At 44.1% G+C, this 18,398-nt stretch overlaps 1 protein-coding gene across 1 annotated transcript in view; it reads left to right on the forward strand.

The window, feature by feature from the left end:
• ACTN1 (actinin alpha 1) overlaps positions 1–18,398 on the forward strand; it is a 246,119-nt gene that overhangs the window by 202,724 nt on the left and 24,997 nt on the right. Inside the window, 2 exon segments of the mRNA XM_029598807.1 lie at positions 4,193–4,327; positions 18,149–18,328. Of these exon segments, the coding sequence (XP_029454667.1) occupies positions 4,193–4,327; positions 18,149–18,328 (315 nt within the window).

The raw sequence follows: 18,398 nt of genomic DNA on the forward strand, positions 1-18,398 counted from the left end.
CCTTTCAGGTACCCCGAGGAGGCATTCTTGAGGGAGGAAGAGTATGAGTAGATTGCGTTTTCAGCCCCTCACACACAGACGTTTTCAGCAAAATTGCTTCTGCACAAAAACATCAGTGCCAGTGTCCGTGGCTGCTTTTGATTCAAAGCAAAACTACGTGTGTGCTTCTGCTTTGAATTTTGGGGCACAGTCTGCGGGTAGAACGCCTGGGGGGTAGTCATTGTCCCAGGGTGGAGAGTTTGAAAATTCACCCCTCACCCCCATCCCTTGATGCTTACCAGCACCACAGGTGTATAAATGTTTTGGAGCAAAAAAATAGAGGTTGGGTTTAACCTCCCATTAGCATAAAGAAACTTTTTAGAGTAAAGCTGTAAAGGCTTAGTCGGGACGTGCACAGATGAGAACTTGGGCTACGCAGGTAGAGCAGCTGAATCCATCTAAGTGGATTTTCAGCCACCTGAGTCTGCACTTTCACCACACCCAGACATTTAGCTACCGTGCGGAGGTATTCTAGGGGATGTAACTTAGTTGGGGGCAGCAAAGGTAGTCGCACACAGCTCTCGCTGATGTAAGGTGTGCAGGTACTTACAACACCTCAAGAATGAGCAGCGCAATCTTCGGGCGGTTTGCGTTTCAGCTTCAGGCTGGTTTGTGCAGGCTGAATAAGTGTGCACGTAGTTTTGTTAGACACAGTATTGAAAACCAACCTTCCTCCAGGTAAAAGAAAAAAAAAAGAGGCAGGGATTTTAGCCAAGTGTAAGACTCTCCCTTCTAAAGGAGAGCTTGGCGGTTGCACAGTTGCTAACCACAGAGTGGCGGTGCTGCTCCAAAAAGAGGAGACTTACCAGAGCAGGGGTCTATTCTAGCTAAGAAAACTATTGTGGGGAAATGGCCAGGATACAAAGCAGCAGCCCGTGTTTCCGGCATCATTTGTTTTAGATTTAGAAAGGATTACAGTTCGCCTCTTGTGAGAGAAGCCTCAATGGGACTCCTCATTTTCTCTGGGGATGTCCTGTATTCGGTCTTTGCACAACCATTTGGTAAAAGTCTTTTCTTGATTGAGCCATTTAAAACATGACGTGGGATGGCGTTCGGACACTAGTGGAAGTTTGTTTTCTTCCTAAACTATTCCGGAGAAGAGCCTGCAAGAGAAGAATGTGCAGGAATAGAAAACAAAACTGGGAATATATTGATCCCTATTGTAATCACATTTGGAGTATTGTGTGCACTTCTGGTAGCCGTATCTTAAAGATATAGAAGAGCTACAAAACGGCAACTGATAAAAGGGTATTTTAGCCTTTTAAAAAAGTACTAGGACTAGGAATGTGCTTTGAAACTAACTGGTTGCAGATTTTAAAATACATTTAAGAAAATATATTTTAGGTCCATGTGAAATTAAACTGTGGAATTTGTTGCCAGATGTTGGACAAGTTTCTGGAGCATGGGTCCATTAACAATTAGGTGGATATGGGGGATCGCTACAAGAAAAGAATCTCCCAATTGGGACCTGCTGGTATTTCCAAGTGACCCAAATTTGCCACCGTTGATGATAGCCTACTGAACCCAGCATCCTATTGGTCTTGCCTAGCTTGGACATTTCTTACTTTCATATCTTGTATGAGTACTGAAGTACCGACTGCATGGTGAGAAAGCTGTGAATTTATGTGTGTTGTGATTTTTTTATATGAGAAATTAGGATGTCATGTTGACGGTCAGCAGATTGGCAAAGTCTATTCATGTCATGTATGTGCAGGGAGACTCCCAAATCTGTGTCCCTTTCTGTTCTAGTAGTACAGGATATTTGGCGTGGGGGACACCCAGGAGTTTCTATTGCCTGAGGTGTTGCAAAAATCTTTTAAAGTCACTACTGTGGAGTGACCACTGGATGGCGCTTGGTGTGATGCTGGATTACAAGGATTATGGTTAGTGCTCTGTGTGAAGGCATTGGAGTGTTAGTGCTGAGGGTGATGTAGTTTCCCCTTTTGATTGGTTGAGTAGAGTCCTGGGGCAAATTGGTGGGAGTGGCCCTTTCTAGGTCGGGGCCTGGGAGAGAGGGTCCTCCAGGATGTTGGGAGCCTGGAGTAGCCAGCCTGCAGGCTGGAGGGCACAGGGACCCACCCACAAGGGAGCGGGGCCCTGCAGGGGCTTTTCCCATAATCCAACTTTCACTGGGGTTCCCCTCAACTCAGGGCATCCCTTCATAGCCCTCCCCCAAATTGTTTTTTGAGGACTGGATTTTGGCATAGGCAACAGAGTGGCAAATTATGATAGCACCAAAAACTGGGATTACCCCCTCTCCCTAGCTATTCTTCAGACTGTGAGAGGACACCCCTCGCCCCCAAAGCCACGCTCTCTGCCCTGCTATTTTGAGGGGAATCCTCCTCCTGCAGTCCTGTAATCTTCTCTTTTTGTTTCTTATAAAAGAGCAACTATGTTTGATAGCATCTCAAGTCTCAAATAATAAAATAATATATACCTAATAACACTGTAATCTAAATTCTGATCCTCTGTCCAACCTCATCACTCGTGCTCTCTCTCTCTCTCACTCTCTCTCTTTCCTCGCCTTGCTTAGACTGCCCCCTTACCCCAGCTCCGATGCTCACATTCCTTCCTGTTGCTAGCGCGGCCCCTGTTCGGCGGCTGCCAGGTTTTTATTTATTTGGCCTGCCTTGGACCCGCCGCTCTTGGCTCGACTCTTTTTCCTGCACTGCTGGCAGCTCCTGCAGCACAAGCCCTTGCCTTCCTTGTTCCGCCTGCTCCCACTGGACACCAGTATTCCTTCTTCAGGGCCTCACTGATCCCTATTGTCCAGTTTCTCCTTCTGCAGGCTCCAGTGACTGCTACTGCTCATCGCTGGCTCCACACAATTGTCAGTAAGCTGATGCCCACACTCCCGCACTGCCCTCATTCACCGAGAGCCGCACAGAGCCAGAGCAGCAGTGGCTGGAGCCAGCGGGAGGTAGAAATTGGCCAGCGAGACCCTGAGGAGACGGCAAGTTATGCAGCAGAGCTGATAGGAAGAGAGTGGAGGGAGCTGAAGGAGTGCATGGGGCAGTGGTATTTCTACTATTTTTCTATTTTAATTTTCCATCTGGGATTTTTTTTAGGTTAAAACTGAAGCGAAGAAGCCATAAACATCAAAATGAGAGGAATTCTTTTGAAAACTCTTCTATTCACTGTGGAGATAATTTTCAAAAGGATTTATGGGTGTAAAATGGCTTTTAGAAAATTTACTATTTTTATACATGTAACACCTTCGAAACTTCATAGAACTTTCAAAAGATTTTAAACGGGTAAATGGGCTTTTGAAAATTGCTATGATTATATTCTATTTTTACGTGCGCCACTCCTTTGAAAATTCACTCCTGTGAGTATATGCAGAATTTTAATTCTGCATATAATTCAGTGTCCTTGACAAATAGAGAAGTGACAACAATTGCAACCTGTGTTCCATGATTGCAGCACAAATATCTGCAGTAAGGAGATGTTTGCTGCCCAGGTGCTGATGACACAGGTAGCACTGTATTTGTATTTGCCTTCAAGCACACCATGAACAGCTTGGAAATGCTCCAGCATATTAAAGTACCAGGTGGATTCATTCCTTAGAAATTATTTGATGGAGATCTTGTTGCACCCCAGAGCCAGCTGGAGGAGCAGCATAAAATGAAGAGATTCTTGGTAAGGCGTTCACTGTATCTGTAATTTTAGATACAGAAATTCTTTCCTTCCACTGGAGCTTGAGAGAAATCGAGGAGAAGCCTATTTCTCCTCATATGCTTCCCTGCTGGTCCTGTTTTGGCTGATCAGATGCTGCAGTGAGAACAATGATGTGCTAAAGAGGGAACTTGGGAACCCTTGTTAGTTTTACTTTGTGTAATCAAAATGTCTCGTTGAATGGAACAGAGCTGCGGTGAACCCCTCGATATGCAATTGGAAGCAAACCAGTGGATAAGCCGTTAACTGAAATGATCATGTGCTGGGGAAAAAAAAATGTGTCCCAAAATTCTGCACTCGTGTGTGTGTGTGTGTGTGTGTGTGTGTGTGTGTGTGTGTGTTTTGCCACCAGCCAGCTGAAGGGGAGAGGTATGGCTAGTAAGTTACAGAATGACTTCAAGTAGCACATTGAGGTGTCTCTTTCCAAAAGCAAATCCTAAGGCCCTTTTGAACCCTTCTCGCTGTTCTCCGATTCTAGGTCCGGCAGCTGGTGCCCCGGAGGGACCAGGCTCTGATGGAGGAGCATGCTCGCCAACAGCAGAACGAGCGGCTGCGCAAACAGTTCGCTGCCCAGGCCAATGACATTGGACCCTGGATACAGAGCAAGATGCAGGTATGGCAACTGCAGAAGTCTCTGCACGGAGTTGCTCTTTGCTTACCATAATGCAGTTCACCAGCCATAAGGAATGTTCTAGTCCACGTTTTCCTTGATATTGTAAGAACTTTTCTTGATGATGAACACATTACATTGTACAGACCTGCTAATTATGCCTAATCCATTACCCAGATACATATACACACACATTCCTAATTCTGCTGTTTCCCTGAAAGCCTACTCCCTAAAAAAAAAAAAAAATCCACCCCTTTTCCAAAACTTGAAGCCTGGATTTGTGTAGACTTGCTGCCTGTGGTGTAGCTAATGCCTTTTTAGGTCTTACAATAAATGTAAAGTTTGTAACATATTCTGCATTTAGGAAGCAAGTTACAGGCATCTTTAGTCTAAGCCTCACTGCCGTGTCCTGTCAGGCTGCCCAATGCCTATTTCAATTGGGGAGGGGAAGTGTGTTGCTACTGCTATTACTCCTGCTACTACTATGTTCTCTTGGATGTATGCAGCACTGTTCATACAGCTTTTACCATCACTTGCCATATGCTGTAGACCTCGAATGAGTAGCCAGCAATTTAACACTTTACCTACCCAAGGACCTAGAGGAGGAAGAGGACTGTATTTGTTACTCAAATTTATCATTCCTCTTCTTCTAGCCAAAACAGTCCAGATGTATGGGTTTATATCTCCCAACCAGCAGGTGGAGACAGAGACTAACAGGCTTCCTAACATCGCACTATATAGGCTCCTGGGCTGACCTCAGCCCGACAGTATTCTCTGTCTCCAACAGATGGCAGGCAAGCATCCTATGCTGTGAACTGAGACCTGGGTGAAAAAGATAGAAATTCGGATGAGCATCTCCTGAGGAGAAAGTCTTGTACTCCCTCTTTTAGTTGAGCACAACCAGGGACCCAGGGGGTTTCCAGTTATTGGAACAGGGTTCTTCCGTCTACAGTCACTGAAGTTACCCCTCTTCCCCCTCCCCTCCCCTTCTGCAGTCTCTCCTCATTAAAAAAAAATAAAATTTAAATGAGGCTTCCCTTGCTATATTTTCCTCCATTCTCCTGAGCCCTATGGTTGTGCCTGGTTCCTGCTTGTTAAGTGTTTGGAAAAAAAAAAAAAGGAAAGCAGAAGAACAGTTTGCCATCGGAGGGTGGGTTGTAGTTATTTGAGGGGGGGTTTCCTTGGTGGTATGTTCAGGGACTGAGGAAGTGGTGGCAATTCTTCAGGAGGGGGAAGCACAGTGCGAGTGGATCGTGTTGTCAGGCACTGGGAAGGGGAAACCTCTAAATCTTGTAGGGAGGAGGAAGAGAGAGGGTCGCATCAGTGAGGGTCATCTGCAGGCCGTTCTGCTGGCATGCTTGCTGCATCATAAACAGCAGCCATATTGGAACTGTAAGAAGGCAGTAGCTCAGAGAGAGGGTCTCCTACACTGGTTTCGGTGGTCTCGATCGCTGCAGCAGTCTGGTCATCTGGGTGAAGTTCCAAGAAGAGCAGCTCCTTTTTCTTCACGTGGAGATGCGATTCCTTCCTCTTCCCGGGCCTCTATTTCCACAGAGTTGTGAAATGTTTGCATCGGGCCTTTTTTTTTTTTTTCAATAGAGCTGAGTGCAGCTCTGTGGAAAACCCTCCCCATGAAATCATTCTGGGAATCCAGAGCCAGGAGCCTTGGGAGGGGAGGACGTGTGGCAGTTTTGGTTCTGTCGTTTTTAGACCTTAAGGATTTAAGTGTAAGTGGCAGGGAAGGGAGAGTTGGAGAAGTGGGAATGTTCTCCTAGGAATCTGGATGTTTCAGCTATGGTTCAGTTGTTCCATGAAGAGGAACATTCTTTCACAGTCCCTAAGGACTCTTTACCTAGTGGAAGAAAAAAAGAGGAGTCTTAACTCTGAAGAAGACCATGAAATGACAAGTTTAAGGAAACCATCTGAAGCATTTCTGAGGCATAGATTGGTTAAGGATTTAATCTGTGTAATGGATACCTCAGAGATAAGTTTTAAAGGGGGGTAAGACACTAGCAATGCTGTTTCCCTTCTTGGCTCAGGAAAGGGAAAGCTGAAAATTCCTAAGGTGGATGCACTCACTTGTGCTGCCTCTAGGAGGATTATTCCTCCTGTGGAAGGGGGCTCTGTCCTTAAGGATGCCCAGAATAGGAATATACGAGGCTGTGCTTAAACAGGCATCTGAGGCTTCTGGCTTGATATTGCAGGCTGCTGTGTGCAGTGGTGGTGTTGCTAGGGTAGGATTGCATTTGTCTCAACACATGCTGGAACGTTCCTTGGAATGTGGGGGGATGGTCTTGGAGAATGAAGCTCAGATGGAACCGGGGGCATCCTTTTTGCTGGATGCCTCATGAATTTATCTGGGCTTTGGTTAGGAGTATGGTTTCCATTATAGTTGTCCATCGTTTGTTGTTGCTACTTAACTGGTCAGCAAATTCAGTTCCTAAGACAAGATGGGCCAAGTATTCCTTCAAGGGAAATCATTTTTTTTGGAGATCTACGACGGCTGGTGAAAAACCATGGGGGGCCTTGAAATTTCCCAGATTGCCTAGACAAGCCTTAGAAGATGTGACTGGCTAGGAACCACTTTAAGGATTCCAAACATTTGATGCTGGGAAAATTATTAGCTGGCCAGCTGTCGAGACCCTTTAGTAGGTTCCAGTTCGTTTGGAAGTAAAGATGGAGTCTCGTGAGAGGGGAATGGGGGGAGGGTCCTGAAATTCCCAGTGGAGGTATGGGAAGCCACTCTCTGGTTCAAAGGCTAGGTGGGCGGTTTTCTGCCTTTTACCGGAAGATGGGTCCCCATTACTTAAGATTGTTGAGTGTTAGGAATCGCCAGGAATAGCTACACTCTGGATGTTTTCCATCCTCTTTCAGATGCTTTATGGTTTCCCCTTGTCTCACTGTCCAGAAAAGGAAGCCATAAAGGCGATGCTTTTTCCAATTGTTGCATAGAGGGGGCGGTGGCTCTGGTCCCATCCTCTCAGGGGGTCAGGATTGATACTCGTTTTACTTCAGGATACCTTTCACTCTATTCTGAACCTGAAGCAGGTCGACAAGGACACTGAAGTCCGTTTATACGAGCAGTACAAAGAGGAGAATTTTTAATTCATTCGATCTGATGGAGGGATATCTACATTTCCCCAAAAAAGAAGGGCTTCAGAATTATCTTTGCTTTGCTGTGACTGGCAAGCACTTCTAGCCTTTTGGATTAGCCATGGCTCAAAGATCTTTTTCCAAGGTGATATCGACCCTATGTAGAGAAGGTATTTTTCAATGCTTTTTAAAATAAAAATGGAAGGCCTGCATTTTTTAAGTTTATTTGGAGATGGAGATCACCAGGAGTGGTTTGCCAGGTCTTATATCAACCTAAAATGGCTGAAAGGTTGGATATCCCTAATCTCAAAAAATATTTTATAGCTGCACAGTTATGAGCAGTGGTGGATTGGCACATGTTCAGGGAAAGCAAACAGTGGGTAGTTATAGAGCAAACCATAGCTGAAAATATTCCAATTCACATACAATTTTGTCTTCTGAAAAAATGTAGAATATTACCTGAGGGTATTCCCCTTATACACAGTTGACTATCCGGTTGTGGAACTCATGGGAAAAGTTCATAATTGGACCGAAGAATTTTTCTATGTATTAAGGCAAATAGGCATATAGAGATTTCCCTCCAGGTCTCCATTCTAAAGTTTTTCAGAGATGGGAGGCTATTAGTTTGAAAAGCATTGGGCAGTTCGTGGTGTTTGAATTTACTGATTTGTGCGAGCACCATGACTTATCATTGATAGATCATTTTTCTTATATACAGGTATCTTATATTTACAGTCTTCATGTGTTAAACAGGATATATATTGTAGTACATAAGAATATAAGATATAACATACTGGGTAAAACCAAGGGTCCATCAAGCCCACTATTCTGTGTCCATCAGTGGCCAGCCAAGTCACAAGTACCTGGCAAGTACCCAAATATTAAATGAATAGATCCCAAGCTACTAATCCTTATTGATTAACAGCAGTTTATGGATGTCTGTTCTAGGAACTTATCCAAACTTTTTTTATACCCAGCTATACTAACCACATCCTCTGGCAATAAATTCCAGAGCATCATTATGCAGTGAGTGAAAACGTATTTTCTACGATTTGTTTTAAATGAGCTACTTGCTAATTTCATGGAATGCTCCCTAGTCCTTGATTATCCAAAAGAGTAAATAACAGATTCACATTTACTGTCCAAGTCCTTTCATGATTTTGTTAGACCTCTATCATATCCCCCCTCAGCTGTCTCTTCTCCGAGCTGAACAGCCCTAACCTCTAATTTTGGTCGCCCTTCTTTGTACTTTCTCCATTGCAACTATACCTGTTTTGAGATGCGATGACTGGAACTGCACACAGTATTCAAGGTGTGGTCTCACCATGGAGCAATACAGAGGCATTATGACATCCACCATTTTATTCGCCATTTCCTTCCTACTAATTCCTAACATTGTTTGCTTTTTTTTGACTGCCACAGCACACTGAGCCGACCGATTTCAATGTATTCTCCACTATGAAGCCTAGATCTCTTTCCTGGGTGGTAACTCCTAATGTTGGAACCTAATATTGTGTAACCATAGCAAGAGTTATTTTTTCTCTATATGCATCACCTTGCACTTGTACACATTAAATTTCATCTGCCATTTGGAAGCCCGGTCCTCCTGCGATCCACTTGAGATTTAACTGCTCTGCATGATTTTGTGTCATCCGCAAATTTAAGCATATCACTTGTTGTGCCCCTTTTGAGATTATTTATAAATATATTAAAAAGTACTTGTCCTAGTACAGATCCTTGAGGCACTCCACTGTTTACCTTTTTCCATTGTGAAAACAGACCATTTAATCCTACTCTGTTTCCTGTCTTTTAACCAGTTTGCAATCCACAAAAAGATCTCTCCTCCTATCCCATGACTTTTTAGTTTTCCTAGAAACCTCTCATGAGGGTCATTGTCGAATGCCTTTTTGAAAATCCAAATACACCACATCTACCAGTTCACCTTTGTCCACATGTTTATTTACCCCTTCATAAAAATGTAAGAGTTTTGTGAGGCAAGACTTCCCTTGGGTAAATCCATGCTGGCTGTGTCCCATCATTCCATGTCTATCTAAATGTTCTGTGATTTTGTTCTTTATAACAGTTTCCACGATTTTTCCTGGCACTGAAGTCAGGCTCACGGGTCTATAGTTTCCTGGATCTTCTCTGGAGCCCTTTTTAAATATTGGTGTTACATTGGCCACCCTCCAGTCTTCAGGTACAATGGACAATTTTAATGAAAGGATACAATTTTTTACTTAAGTCTGAAATTTTATTTTTGAATTCTTTCAGAACCCTGGGGTGTATACCATTTGGTCCAGGCAATTTACTACTCTTCAGTTTGTCAATCTGGCCTATATCTTCTAGGTTCACCATAATTTGGTTCAGTTCATCTGAATCATCACCCTTGGAAAACTGTGCCCAGCATCCTCTTCAGTAGACACTGAAGCAAATAATTTGTTTAGTCTTTCTGCAATGGCCTTAAGTTTTCTAAGTGCCCCTTTAACCCCTCGATCATCTAAAAGTCCAACTGATTCCCTCGCAGGCTTTCTGCCTCAGATATATTTTAAAAAGTTTTTATTATTAGTTTTTGCCTCTACCGCCAACTTCTTTTCAAATTCTCTCTTAGCATGTCTTATCAGTGTCTTACATTTAACTTGCCAATGCTTATGCTTTTATCCTATTTTCCTCTGATGGATCCTTCTTCCAATATTTGAATGAAGATCTTTTGCCTCTTTCACCTCACTTTTTATCCATGCCAGCAATCGTTTGGCCTTCCTTCACCTTTCTGAATACATCTGGATTGTGTTTCTAAGATGGTATTTTTAAACAATGTCCACGGCTGTTGTACACTCTTTACTTTTTTTACCTTTGTCAGTCCACCTTTCAATTTTTTTTTTTTTACATTTTCCTCATTCTGTCAAAGTTTACCTTTTGAAAGTTTAGTGGTAGAGCCAAGGATTTGCATACTGTCCCCCTTCCTGTAATTAATTCAAATTTGAGCATACAATAATTATTGCCAAGCAGCCCCACCACCATTAACTCTCACCAAATCCTGGTCTCCTCTGAGAATTAGAGCTAATATTGCTCCCTCTGTTGTCCGTTCCTGAACCAATTGCTCCATAAAACTGTCATTTATTCCATCCAAGATCTTTATCTCTCTAGCATGTCTGATGTTACATTTACCCAATCAATATTGAGGTAATTGAAAACTAGCCCAGTAAGAGTTATATTGGCTAAAAATAAATTACTACCCTAAAGAAATATCTTAACACAATAAGGGTAAGTATATAGTCAATTTCAAATAAACCCAAAATATATACGTTCAAAAGATTTTAATAATTTAAACAGCTTATATGATTCAAATTTATACTAACAATCAAGAACAAAAACAATTTTTATATATCCAGTGTTTGTATGACAGTGTAAAGAATACCGTACAAATATAAGACATACAAATAAAACAGAAAATATTCTACCATGTATCACGCATAACCAAGCACACATCCACATCCACACAAAAATGATAAAATCAAAAGTAAAATCTAAATAAATGCAGCTCTGCAGCAATCATTAATCTCTCTCAGATACATAAATCCTTCTTGGAAAAGCGACCATTGTTTTAATAAAAATCTACATTTAGGATGAAAACTTGGGGATTATTTCCTATATAAAGATCTATGGTTTGGATCAAAGATTTGGTCGCCTTTTCAAGAAGTACTTATGCATTAGAAAGTTGGATTGAAGTTTTGATCACTTTTCCAAGAAGGATTTATGTATTTGAGGAGTTTAGTGATTGCTGCAGAGCTACATTTATCTAGATTTTCCTTTTGATTTTATCATTTTTGTGTGGATATGGATGTGTGCTTGGTGCTATGCGTGATACACGGTGGAATATTTTCTATTTTGTTTGTATGTCTTATATTTGTATGGTAATTGAAATCTCCCATTATTAATGCACTACCAATTTGGTTAGCATCCCTCATTTCTCTTAGCATTTCACTGTCTGTCTCGTCATTTTGGCCAGGTAGACTGTAGTATACTCCTATTGCTATAGTCTTCCCCAACACACAAGGGATTTCTACCCATAAAGATTTGATTGTGCATTTAGTCTCTTACAGCATCTTTATCCTGTTGGACTCTATGCCATCCCGGGCATAAAGCGCCACCCTGCCACCAAGTTGCTCTTCTCTATCATTGCAATATAATTTGTACCCCGGTATAGCACTGTCCCATTGGTTATCCTCCTTCCACCATGTCTCTGAGATGCCAATTAAGTCTATGTCATCATTCACTGCTATACAATCTAATTCTCCCATCTTACTTCTTAGACGTCTGGCATTAGCATACAAACATTTCAAAGTGTGTCTTTTGTTTGTATTAACATTCTGCTTTTCATTTGACAGGGACAAGTTGGAATCTTTTAGCTCAGGTGATTCTTTACATATAGGCACATGGACTACTTTTCTTATTATTGGAACCTCTCTGTTGGGATGCCCTAACTCAATGCTTCATTAGTATCATTCTAAGATACCTCCCTCTGAACCATGCGCTGCTGAGCAACTGTTGGCTATCCCCTTTGTTCTAGGTTAAAAGCTGCTCTATCTCCTTTCTAAAGGTTAGCGCTAGCAGCCTGGTTCCACCCTGGTTAAGGTGGAGCCCATCCCTTTGGAAAAGTCTCCCTCCTTCCCCAAAAGGTTCCCCAGTTCCTTACAAAACTGAATCCTTCCTTGCACCATTGTCTCATCCACGCACTCAGACTCCAGAGCTCTGCCTGCCTCTGGGGACCTGTGCGTGGAACAGGGAGCATTTCAGAGAAAGCTACCCTAGAGGTTCTGGTTTTCATTTTTCTACCTAAGAGCCTAAATTTTGCTTCCAGAACCTCCCTCCCGCATTTTCCTATGTCGTTGGTGCCCACATGTACCACGACAGCCGGCTCCTCCCCAGCACTGTCTAAAATCCTATCTAGGTGATGCGTGAGCTCTACCACCTTTGCACCAGGTAGGCATGTTACCAGGCGATCCTCATGCACATCAGCCACCCAGCTATCTATGTTCCTAATAATCGAAACACCAACTATGCCGGCTGACCTAACCCTTCCCTCATGGGCAGTAGCCCTCGGAGACGCATCCTTTGTGCGGGAGGACAGTACATCACCTGGAGAGCTGGTCCTTGCTACAGGATCCCAAACCAGGTTGATGTTCTCCGACCAGGAGACCACCTTCCTCCAAGGCAGCACCAGGTCCGCCAGACTGGAGTTGGGACTTAACTACTCTGTCCCTGAATGTCTCATCTGTATACCTCTCCGTCTGTCTCTGCTCCTCCTAGTCTGTCACTCGAGCCTCCAGAGATCGGACTTGTTCTCTGAGAGACAGGAGCTCTTTGTGCACACGTACACCCTCTCATCAGTGGGTACAAAATCATACATGTGACATGCGATGTAAAAGACTGAAAGCCCCCCCCCCCCTTCTTGCTGCTGGACTACTGCCTTCATCTTAATTATGTTCAATTAGTTAAACTAGTTAAGTTTTAGGTTGCTTTGGGAGTGGAGTTGCATACAATTTGGTCTCTTAAATTTATTAGTGTATTCACTGTTATCTCATACGGGCCGATGCAGTAAAGTGTGCTCAGGCTGAGCGCACTGTTAGCCCCGTTTGGCCATGCGTTTTCGACGCACTATTTTTACCCCTTATACAGTAAGGGGTAATAGCGTGTGGAAAACACGTGGCCAGCAGCTCGCAACAGGCAAATGCATGTTGATGGGCCTATTAGTCATTCCTGCACGATATAGAAAGTAAAATGGGCAGCGAAGCCGCACATTTTACTTTCAGAAATTAACGCTTGCGAAAGGCAGTAGTTAATTTCGGCTGGCACCAGGAAAGTGTACAGAAAAGCAGAAAAAACTGCTTTTCTGTACACCCTCCGACTTAATATCATAGTGATATTAAGTCGGAGGCCCCAAAAATAAAAAAAAAAATCAAATTTAAAAAAAATTTAAAAATCGGCCCACGGGTTGGAAGACGGACGCTCAAGTTTTCTGAACCCGTAGCTGTCAGCGGGTTCAAGATCTGACGCCGGTAAAATTGAGCGTCAGCTGTCAAACCCGCTGACAGCCGCCGCTTCTGTCAAAAAGGAGGCACTAGGGACGCGCTAGTGTCCCTAGCGCCTCCTTTTACTGCCAGCCCTAATTTACATACGGGCCGATACTGAATCTCACGCCCAGGACATTGGCTTGTGTGCGCATTGGGAGAGCGGGCGCTTGCCGGCTCTCCCGCAATGTTTACTGTATCGGCCCAATAGTGACCTACAAGGGGATGATTAAACTCTTGATAAAGGTAGTAGAACGTTGTTTGAAGGTTTATGTGCTACTCCTAAACAGAATAAGAAAGTAATTACAAAATTATATAGTCAGTTATTGGGTGAATTACCAGTTAAACCCAACATTTAGAGGCCTGGGAAAGAGGATTCAGAGATCTACAGTGTGGATGTATCTTCAGGTATTGGGTTCCACAGCAGCTGCCTTGAATTTAGTTCCTGTTTGGGTAAAGGTGACTTTGGATGCCAGTTTCTGGGGCTGGAGCATTCACTGTCAAGGCCTAGTGACTCAAAGCACTTGGAATTCAAAAAAACCCAAGTGATCCATCAATTGGTTGGAAACCAGAGCGATATTGCCCATTTAGTTTACCATCCGTCCAATTTATCTAACCCTTATAATTCCCATCATACCCCTCTCAGAACCCCTGTATCACAGCTACATCAAGCCAACTTAAAGATGTTTATCTTAGCTTGTTACGTAAAATACTGGTGGCTGAGGTCAGCACAGGAGTCTATATGGGGTGATGTCAGCTAATCTATTAGTTTCTGTGCCCATCTGCTGGTTGAGAGGCATAAACCCATGCATCTGGACTAGTCTGACTGGACTTGAGGAAAGGACGTTATCTGGTAAGAATTAATTTCTCCTTGCCTCTCCACAAGTATGCTCAACTTTGGGGGGAAAAAACAAACAAACCAGGGATCATCAAGTCCAGTCCACAAGAGCCTCAAAAAGACTTGTTTTCAGGATATCCACATAAATATGCATGAGATACATTTGTATACAATGGAGGCTGTGCTTACAAATCTCTCATGTATACTCATTCTGCATATCTTGAAAACTAGACCCATTTGTGGTTCTTGAGGATGGGAGTTAGCCTACCCTGGTCTAAAACAGAGTGAAATACACATTCTAAAAAATGTTATTGCATATGTAGCCCCTACGTGTTAGGGGTATGCAGGGAAAAAAATTGTTTCCAGGAGGTTTTTTTCCCCTACAAATTTTGTTTCGTGGAATGTTTGATTCGTTTCATTCGTGTGAAAATCCAAATCAAACATTAAAAAAAAAATAAAAAAAAATCTCAAAACAGATGATAAAACAAAAATGGGGCCTCCCAAGGCCTCCTGTCCATTCCACCCACCCGGAAAAATGCTGGGGCCAGGAACCCCCAGCACCCACTTGCAACACCTAGGCCCAGGCTGAAGCTTCTGCCTTGCATAGGCTGAGAACGTGGTAGGCCAACACCTTGGCCCAGGCTGACACCATGGCCCAGCCAGGAGGCCGTGTCCTGATCCCAGGGCCTCTACCAATGTCTGGGTCCAGCCTGGAGGCCAAGTCCTGATGCCTAGGCCCAGGAGTGATAGCCCAGCCTTGGAGGCTGGGGCCTCGACCCAGGCCCAATGCGAGGCCGGGTCCCAACGCCTGGGCCTCAGCCTAGCCATTGAAACCCAGTCTCTGGGCTGGGCCCTGCTGTCGAGCCTGGGTCTGGGTCAAGAGCTGGCCTCCAGGCTGGGCCGCAGCATCTGACCTGGGCTCCAGCTGAGGTCCAGGCATTGGGGCCTGGGTTCAGGTTGTGAGGCCTAGGCATCGAGACCCAGCCTGGCTGTTCCCACAGTTACCCGATGGATCAGGTAAGGACGGGGGGGGGGGGGGGGCTCGAGCCAAGGCCTAGGGTCGATGCATTCATTTAAAATGAATGCAGCGAATAAGGTTTGTTTCATTCAGGGTGGCCATTGATTCATTTTGGGGCCCCGAATGAAACTAATTGACTTTATTCGTCGAGTTTTGTGTATATGTTTTAAATAAATGCACATTCCTAATGTTAGGGCTGAATTGTTGCAGGGACATAATGAGTCCTGGGGCTAAGACTGGTACCAGTCCTTTCAACCCCCAGGAATGGATTCTGTCAATGGGGGAAGGCTTAACCTCCTGGACCTAGGCATCCAGAAGGAAAACCAAATCTCTCTGCTCTCACTCTCTCTCCCACAGGTATAGTCACTGTTTGCTGAAGTTTCATATACAATCTCTGTACCCAGCACCAAAGCATTCACAGGACGCTTGCATTCCAAAATAAATTTAATGGTAACTAAAAAAAAAAAAACCAAAAAAAAACCCCTTCAAGTCCACTTGGCATCCAAATCTTCAATCTATGTTCACAAAACAAATCCAAAAGTTCTAAAGGCCTCAGACCTGCATTTCTGAGCCAGTGATCTTTTTGGTGGCAGTTCTAGGGAAACAACTTGGCCTGCCAGATGGTGGAAAGTGGGCTCCTAGTGTTGGCCAGGATCCCTTTATCTCTTTCTCTGATGTTAATTATGACCTTTGGGGTAGAGTATCCCAAAAACAGCAAAACACAAGCATCTTTCTCCTTCCTGTGGGCAGGAACTGATGCAAACATTCATCCCAGGGCAGCTGGAACAAAAACACTCTGCAAAGTTACATCTCTCGTCTTCTCTGTCAGGTCACTGATATCCCTCCCTAGCTGGATGGCAGGAATTACAGCACCTTATCCTGACCTCTGATGGCATGGGAGAAAATCCTCTTTAGGCACTAGCAGACTCCCAAAAAAAAAATTCTTAGAAAAACAAACAAAACTCCTCTTCTACTCTGCTACACCTCCTGCCAGACCGTGGGGTGCTGTGCTAGGAAAATTCTCTTTCTCCTGGTTCCAGGCTGGGGACTCAGTAGAGGGCATCTTAAGCTACTCCTCTTACACTCCAAAACTTAACAAAAAATGTTACTTCCCCTGGTTGAAGCTACAGGGCTAAAAAAAAAAAAAGGGGAATGCTCCAACAACTTTCCAGCTACTGCAAAGTGCAATTCAAAATATCACACTTTACCTCATGCACAGCCTGCTGACCAATCCAGACAAGCCTCTATGGAGGTGCCTGCAGGGATGGTCTGCAAACTACAAAAATCCTAGCTTAGGGCTTAAGCGAGGAACTTAGGGGGGGTCGCGCTAGGAAGGAGGCGCTAGGATCGCTTGTGCGACCTTAACGCCTCCTTCCTAATGCGACCCGCCTCGGCTGCCTGTTATGAAGACAGACGCCGGTAAACTTTGCCTTGGTTTTCATAACCTGCCTGTCTGCCAGGAATAAAAACGGCTGCCAAGTTTACTGGCGTCTGTCTTCATAACTCTGCGGACTGTCGAGTTATTTTATTTAATTTTTTTTTTTTACTTTTAAAAAAGATGTACAGAAAAGCAGGTTTTTTTCTGCTTTTCTGTACTTTTCAATGCGCTCAGCTATTAGCTCCAGGCAGGCGTTAATATCTGAGCGATAAATGTGCATCTGATACGCAAATTTATCTTTTTGCATTCGGAGCGAATGAGTAATTTGCATGTGATGAGCGCTATCTCATTCACTCCGCGTCTGACGCGCGTTAAATAGGCGCTAATCCCCCTATTGCATTAGGGGGTGAATTAGCGCTTATTTATCCCGCGTCTGACTGCGGGTTAAACAGTGCGCTCGGCTGAGCCTCGCCCCCATGGATAGAGAAAGCATGAGCTCATAAAAGATGGATCTCTGCAGTGGTGTTGCCACTTACAGCGCCGTTCCTCAAAATCCTGCTTTTCCTTTGGAAGGAAAAATGATAAGATTCCCTCTAGGAGTATCCTTTCTTGAAACGAGAATTGTTTAACATTTTCTACTTTTCAAGGTGGCCACTGTTTTTGGTACTGACACAGTTGACAACTCACTTCTGATGGAACAACACATGAGGGAGAAAATTCCTAACACCCCCACCCCCACCCCTGCACCCTGGTCTCTGGGGTCACACGCTCTGCTCACTGAAGAGGGGCTGCAGAGTGTTCTCCCAGCAGCAGGTTGGAAGCAGACTTGTTGCCAGGAACTGGGTGGTGGAGGGGGGGAAGGGAGAAACTTTAGAAAATGCCGGATCTTTCAAGACTGGAGGCTTTTCAGACACCCTCAGGACAGAACCACACTTTCGTTTTGTAATACTGAGGGTACATTATGCATGAATCTGTTACAAGGGCTCTTTTCACAATCTGTTTTTTTTTTTCCTTCTTAAAAGTAGGTTTACGATAAGTTGTTGAAATAGGAGCCAGCCCGAAATATAAAGGGGATAGGTTTATAAAATGTCATGCAAAGATGTCATGATCTCTAGAAATACCATTGAATATTGTAGCTAAAGAGGGGATTTCTTCCTCCAGTTACACCCCATCATGGCCCTCCATGGTAATTGAATTAACCTTCAGCTTGCTAGCCCAAGCTGGCAGTGCAGTGTCAGCAATGCAGGCTGTATTCTGACAATCCTATGCATCACAGAATGCCTCCCTCCTCCAAACCTCCCCTCAGGCTCCATGATGTGTAATTACACTTTTTGTGTTCCTTGTTGGCATCAGCTGCTCGTAAACATGCCCAGACTCATGTAGAGACTTGCCGTCTAATGGTGCATCTCCCTTGGGGTTTGCTGTGCAGGAGATTGGTCGCATTTCCATTGAGATGCATGGGACCCTCGAGGACCAGATCAACCACCTGCGGCAGTATGAGAAGAGCATAGTGAGCTACAAGCCAAAGATTGACCAGCTTGAAGGAGACCACCAGCAAATCCAGGAAGCGCTTATCTTTGACAACAAGCACACCAACTACACCATGGAGGTAAGCTCCTCCAAGGCTCTTCAAACTCCCTAAACCCTGGCAGCTATCTTTACATAAATATTCAGTCAGA

This window comes from Rhinatrema bivittatum, chromosome 4 (genome assembly GCF_901001135.1).
Source record: "Rhinatrema bivittatum chromosome 4, aRhiBiv1.1, whole genome shotgun sequence".
Classification (NCBI taxonomy): domain Eukaryota; kingdom Metazoa; phylum Chordata; class Amphibia; order Gymnophiona; family Rhinatrematidae; genus Rhinatrema; species Rhinatrema bivittatum.